Here is a 6,656-nt window from a genome sequence, read left to right on the forward strand (position 1 = left end):
GTTCCTGGAGTACATAGTCACGTGGTGACGCTTGAGCTCTGGCAACCATTTGGCTCATTCTTGCAGGTTATTGTCCTTGGCCAGGCTTCAAATGCAGCATGGATTTTGCCTTGCTTTGTGGGTTGTTTGGCACTGTGTGTCTGATTGGTTGAGAAGGTCAGACAGATCTTTCCTGGGAGACACATTGTTCTCAGGTATTCAACTATTCACTAGTAAACATTTAAAACAAACAAACAAACGAACAAAAAGCTGGAGGTGGCAGGGGAAGAGGAGAAATTGGAACTTGGAGCATTGCCTAAGCTAGTGTAGTAGCACCACAGAAAAGCTGTGAAATAAGGGTAACAATGCGCATGCACCTAATGGTGTCTCTGAAATGCTCAGGCAAACCTTGCTTTTTCCTCTCCATACCTTTCTTGAGAGGGAAAATTAGATAAATTTGAGTCTGTTGTCAGAGTACAGCTTACTGGCTCAGTGTTACCTGCTGTCTGTACAAGTTTAGGTGATACAGTGTAATGGATTTTCCTGTGATTTCCATTGATTTTGCCCACACTAGTTTAGTTTCTGAAGGTGACAGCTTCTGAAATTTTCTTGCTGTTTTTACTGTTGATATGTGCTGCTAGTGTATGCAATGGCTATTCTTTCCAAGGATGGATTAGAGGCAAGCTTTCCACATGGTAGCTGAATGGAGTCATAGCTGTCTTACAACAGAAGTGGAGGAGCCTCACAATGTTGGATCTTTGAGTGAAATAATGCTCAATGATTTTCCTCAGCAGTTTCTCATGAGGTGTAGACATACACACGTGTTTTCCTTGGACAAGAAATCAGAACCAGATGTGTCATTTAATAATAGCAAAGACCTTTGAGTCAACCCACCTGTTTGCATGTAAAACATGGATGATGTGTGTGTTCATGGTACACTGCAAAAGAGATGGACAAGGATGTAACTGACCCCCTTCAGGCCCTACTTGCAAACAAAACAGAGATATTCCTAGGCCACTGTATTTCAGTTGTAAGTCTGTGGTTTTTGGTTGCTGTATTGTTCCGTTTAGGGGAACAGAACACTATGTTGGCAGGGGGTGGTCAGATGAGGGAGATGATGGCCCAAGTAAACCTTCTTTTAGGCTGGTGATGGGTCCTAATGCTGCTGTTTTGCTCTCTTCAGTAGGAAGTGTCCATGCAGGATCAACGTTCCCAGCGATTCAGGGGGCTTCCTTGACAACTCTGTCCTCACAGCCCAACTCCCTTGTTACAGGGGGTTTTCCTGCCGAGGATGAGCAGCACAGTCAGCCTGTGAGCCCCCAGGGTCTGCACTATCTCCACTCTGCATACCGAGTTGGTAAGGACAGCCAAGTGGGTTTCTATGGCCCCTTTGAGAGGGATTCAGGGCAGGGCTGCAGGTTTTCACTGTCATTTGGCAATTTACTACTGCACCTGTTGGGGGTGATGGCATCTTAGCTACGTGGGCAAAGGCAGTTCATGATCATATGTGGAGGCTAAAAATGGAGACAAAGCAATAGAAGATTGAAGAGTTGCTGTTGAGAGCCATCAGGGTAGAAGAGAATGCTAAGTGGGTTAGAGCTGGGAAGAGTCTTGCCTTTCAGCAGGTGTACATAAAGGTCTGGATAGGGCTCTGAGGATGTGATTGTGCAAGTTGTGACTATGTGAAAAAATGGCATTCAGCTCCTGCCGCTCATGGATGGTGAAGGCACACTTCTAGTTTAATAATATCAGCTGAGTCTTCTTCAGAGGCACAGAGGGATGTGCCCTGTCCTTTCCTGATAGGTTGTAGAAGACTGACCTGGAGGGAACTTATATTTTGTGGAGAGTGCGTATGTAACAGCATTCTTTCCTAGTCACACTGGTTATGAGGAAATACAGTGTCTGAACTTCTGTTGATACAAGGATATCAGTCTTGGGGTTTCTGACTGAGCTTAGGTTGCAGAAAGCTACTTGTATGTACTCATGGTCCAACCCAGTGGATACTTGGGGAGGGGGAAGGAAGCCTCTAAGATAAGCAAAGCCAGATCAGGGCAGCAAATGAAAAGAAACAGCAAGAAAATGGAAGGAAGGCTATCTAAAGGTTGCTTGAGGGTTTTTTTGTGGAAAGCTAGAGAAGGTACTTGTTAGCCAGAAAGGGGTGCGAATGTCATTGGAAGCATGACAGTGGTAAGTGGTAAGCCGTGAAAGGCATTTAATAACCTGAATAACAGAGAAGTGGAGGTGGAGAAGAGAGCCTGGAAGATCAAGACATAGCTGCCTGTTGGTATTTTAAAATTTTTTAAATGGGAGGATTTGTGTAAAGAACTGTAATGGAATAAGTGAAGTGTTTGCAGATTGACAATACTGCAGCTCAGTGTTGGCCTGTTGTCTTTGCAGCTGAGTAAGTTGATTTGGGTGGCTTCTCCGTTCCAAAATCCGGAGCAAATGCATTGCTTTCAGGATGCCTCTTGCAGTGCAGCCTTTGGGGCTATCTGCTTGACCCTGCTGTAGATGCTAGTGGAGTGTCTCTTTGCAGCTCTAGTGAGGTGTGATTTCTGTGTGGATTTCCCAGCCTGGAGCAGCAGATTCAGATGTTCTTGCATGTACTTCTTGTGGTGGCAGGCTCCAAGATGGGCCGTTTGTTTCCCTCTGGACTTTTTGCAGGAAGGGCAGGCCAATCAGGTTGTGTTGTAGTGAGTGAAGTGCTAGACTAAGTCTTACTGGGCAGAAGTGCTGCTTGACTCTGGCTGCCCCTTTCTCACAGGGATGCTGGCTCTGGAGATGCTTGGCCGAAGAGCTCACAACGACCATCCCAACAACTTCTCCCGCAGCCCACCCTACACAGAGGATGTAAAATGGCTCCTTGGGTTAGCTGCAAAGTTAGGTAAGGCTCAGAGCAGTACTTCAGCAGAAATCCACTTGCTGGGATTTGGACCATGGTGGGGAAAAAACTCCAAAGAGTGAAACTTCAAAGACTGGGTGAGCCTGATACCTAATCCCATTTCTGAGAATGTTTCAGAAGGTCGCTGCTGCTCTTTCATCCAGGCAGTCGTTGACCCATTTCTGGGTTCTGTAGGCATGCTGTTGAATTTTGAGGCACTGGATGAAGTGCATGGGGTTGGACAGGGCTCGGACCTTGTATCTTTTCCATTCTATAAAAACAACTTTTTCTTTTCCCTTTCCTCTATCTTGTAGTTTTTCCTCTTTCTTATGTATATTTGCACCTTCTGTGAAGACCTTGAATAGCAATAGGTGCTAAAACCACCAATTGTTTGGTTTTTGGTTTTACTTCCACTTTGATCTTGAATCTTTTTTTGTCAGCATTTTTTTAAAATTATTTAATCAGCACTAAGAACTTAAAAAGAAACCCTCTGCAAACAGCCTGTCTAGAGGCATGGCTTCTGCTGCTGAGGGAGCTCCACTTGACTATCTCTCCAGCCTCCCTAAGACCTGAGTGCTGGGGCTGCAGGTGCTGCCTAGATGGGTAGGCAAGAAGCGATGGGAGGAGGTGCAGTGTACCCTTGACTCTGTAGTTACCTTGCCACATCAATTTGCTTTTGTATCCCTTTTTAAAGACAGATGAACTGGGAATATCAGTGACTGAGGTGGCACCTGGTCTCTGCTCAGACCTGGTGAATGTATCGGGATGATCTCTTGTCCCCATGAGTTTGCTAGACTATCTCGCCTAAGCCTGCTGGAGGATACATTACAGTGAGAAGAAGGTGCTTCAAATCCAGGTTCTAGCTGGGAAGTACTTAATTTCTTGTGTGTCTCTTGCCTTAACGCTGTTGTTCTGACTTCTTCCTGTGTAGGTGTAAACTATGTGCATCAGTTCTGCGTTGGTGCAGCCAAGGGGGTGCTGAGCCCTTTTGTGCTACAGGAGATCATCATGGAAGCTCTACAGAGGCTCAACCCTGCCCATGTGCACAACCACCTGCGCACCCCAGCCTTCCACCAGCTGGTGCAGAGGTGCCAGCAGGCTTACATGCAGGTAATGTGTAGCCTGTCATCTTGCCTGTCAAAGCTGCCAGGCCATTGCCTGCCTTGCAGGTACTGCCTCTGCGTGTGTGTACAGATGGGAAGGGGCCTTGGGTACTGGTAGCTGACCTGGTCCGTTGCCTGATGCATGCCTCTCCCTCAGCAGAGACTAGAATAGGCATTGCTTGCCTGTATGGAGGCTGCATACAAAGGACCTCATGGTACTGCATCTTCCAAGACTTCTCACCTCCTCTGCTCACCACAAAGGATGAGATGGTTTTGTGTTCCTTCTCCTCTTTCTTCCTACATTTAACTTCTGTACTTTCTCTTTGCTATGTTTTCAAGCCCCCTGTCCACCTCCCTTTCTAGCCTATCTTTTTTTTTCTTCCCTTGTTTGTAGCCTGTTTTCCTCTTGTCATGAAGCCCTGGCATGGCTGTCTGGTGTGTCAGTGTTGGTGCTACTAGTGGAAGTGGCTTGGTCAGCCAATATGGATGACACCTCAGGATTTATTGAAACCGGGGCAATTGCGTTTCAGTAAGCCAGCTGGAGTACCAGAGCTGTGGCTTCCTTAAAACAGTGTAAACTGTTTTAAAGGATGCCCCAAATGTACCTAGTTCTCTTGAATAAATGACCAGAAGGATGATTCTGTAGTCTTACTATCCAGGTTGGATTAGTTGTCCTATCACCTAGGTGATGTTTTTGAGAAATGACAGCTTCTTCACTTAACCTCTTTTTCTGAGCTACAGTAGAGAAATGGATTTCTCAAAAGCTGGACCTGCAGTTTTTGGGGCCTTAGCTGAGAAGCTGATGGAAGCGACAGTGCTAAGCCTAGAGATATTTTGCATCAACTTAGTGTAAGCCTTACTCCTTCCATAGCCCTTAGCAAAGGAGATGTCCAGTGAACGTGCTGGGTCCCCATTTATAACCTGCAGAGTGAATGGTGGGAGGGTTAGGTGCTGGTGGGTGGTGCAGTAGAGCGTTAGCTGTGCTGTGGGATAATGTGATGCTCATGAAGGAGAGAACACCTGCTGATGCTGCGTGGTGCATTTTGGTGCTCTGAGGGGACACTCGCCTTGGCTATGTTAGGATGTGGGAGATGGCACTGCTGTCTCTTGAGCTAGCTCTCCTCTGTCAGAGCCTCTGAGTCCTGGGACCTCTCGTGGGGTAACAGGATCATGTGATGTATCACCCTGGGAGCTCTTGAGTTCTTCTCTGAGTGTCACCAGCACGACGGTGATGAGCAAATACCTTAAGGCTCTTTCCCTGTTCCAATCCAGTACATCCATCATCGGCTGATCCATCTCACTCCAGCTGACTACGATGACTTTGTGAATGCCATCCGCAGCGCCAGAAGCGCCTTCTGCCTGACTCCCATGGGCATGATGCAGTTTAATGATGTTCTCCAGAACCTAAAGCGCAGCAAGCAGACAAAGGAGCTGTGGCAAAGGGTCTCTCTGGAAATGACCACCTTCTCGCCGTGACAGCAGGTGGAGCTCCACGGACACACAACCTTTTGCCCCATGTAGTTGTAGTTCCATTTACACCATCCTTCCTTCTGGTGTCTTTTTTATTTTAGTTTTAACTTGTTGGAAACCACTGATCTGATGTATTTATACCATGACATTCCTCTCCAGCACTGTTGCGTGTTGGCGCTCTGCTTTGCTCGCTCTTCCTCCTCCTTCTCAGTGGGCTGCAGGCTCCAGAAGCATCAGAAAACGAGAAGGAAGTTGGCTGCCCTGTGGTGTAGTCACTGCTTTTTTCCCTGAGCCCTTGGAGGCTGTCCTGCGAGCAGTTTGCAGTGTGATTACGCACGTGTTAGAGAGGTGGGGGATTCTGTCTTAAATATTTATTTTGGCATTTATAAATATGTAAACTTTTTTTTGTATGGGCTTCTCTTACACCACACACCATCTCCTGTTGGGAGAGGCTGGGACTGCTGTGCACAGCCAGTGCTCCCTCCATTCCTTTCAGCACCTCCTGTTGAGAGAAGCTGAGGCTGGAGTAGCAGGGCCAGGGCCACCTCTGCGGCTTTCTGCAGCAGCTGCTGAGGGCAGAGGCTGGAGCTTGGGCAGTCAAGAGTCCATGACTGCGCTGAGCTGCCTGGTGACTTCCAGAAGCGCTTGGGCTCTTTCTCAGGAGTGTCCCTCACTGGGCACTGCTGGCTCATAGGATGTTTTGATCCTGGTTGTTCCGAATTGTACAATCGTGTTTCTTTTGGCTGGGGTATTACTCTCCTGTAATCGGTTTCTTATCCCTGTCTCTTCTCGTTTCCTGATTAAACACTCGTTTTCTTAGACTGACTCTCTCTCCTCTCTGCTATGATGTTGACAGTCTGACAGAGATGGCCAGCTGTGTGTCGATGGGAGCTCCTGTGAGCCCTGGTAGATAGCTGCCCTGCCTTGGGGAACAGCAGTCCAGCACAAGCCAGGTGGCCAGAGTTTTCACACAAGCTGTTAGCCAAAGGGTTCTTGCCTGGTAGTGCTCTCAGAGTGATGTTCTGTAGAGGCTGAGGTATGTGCAGACTGTGTTGTTGATGGGTGTCAGGGGAGTTGGTGGTAAGCCTGGGATGTTCTGTCTACGTGTCTGCCAGCCGCCAGGTTCCTTTTCTGGTCTCGACACCAATGATATTGCGTGGTAATGCAGGGCTTTGTATTTCCAGAGTATCGTGCAAAACAGTAGCTGCTCACCCTTGATGTAA

The 6,656-nt window shown here is 47.5% G+C and overlaps 1 protein-coding gene across 4 annotated transcripts in view; it reads left to right on the top strand.

Moving 5' to 3' along the window:
* ZSWIM8 (zinc finger SWIM-type containing 8) overlaps positions 1-6,258 on the top strand; it is a 65,027-nt gene extending 58,769 nt beyond the window's left edge. For all 4 annotated transcript variants that reach the window (XM_086466395.1, XM_009947319.2, XM_086466397.1 and 1 more), the window contains 4 exons: positions 1,163-1,336; positions 2,744-2,863; positions 3,792-3,970; positions 5,236-6,258. In XM_086466395.1, the coding sequence (XP_086322521.1) occupies positions 1,163-1,336; positions 2,744-2,863; positions 3,792-3,970; positions 5,236-5,439 (677 nt within the window). In that variant the 3' untranslated portion in view covers positions 5,440-6,258. The remainder of the gene's footprint in view (positions 1-1,162; positions 1,337-2,743; positions 2,864-3,791; positions 3,971-5,235) is intronic.
* Positions 6,259-6,656: the final 398 nt, after the last annotated feature.

The sequence above is a fragment of the Leptosomus discolor genome, chromosome 6 (genome assembly GCF_034619465.1).
Source record: "Leptosomus discolor isolate bLepDis1 chromosome 6, bLepDis1.hap2, whole genome shotgun sequence".
Classification (NCBI taxonomy): Eukaryota; Metazoa; Chordata; class Aves; order Leptosomiformes; family Leptosomidae; genus Leptosomus; species Leptosomus discolor.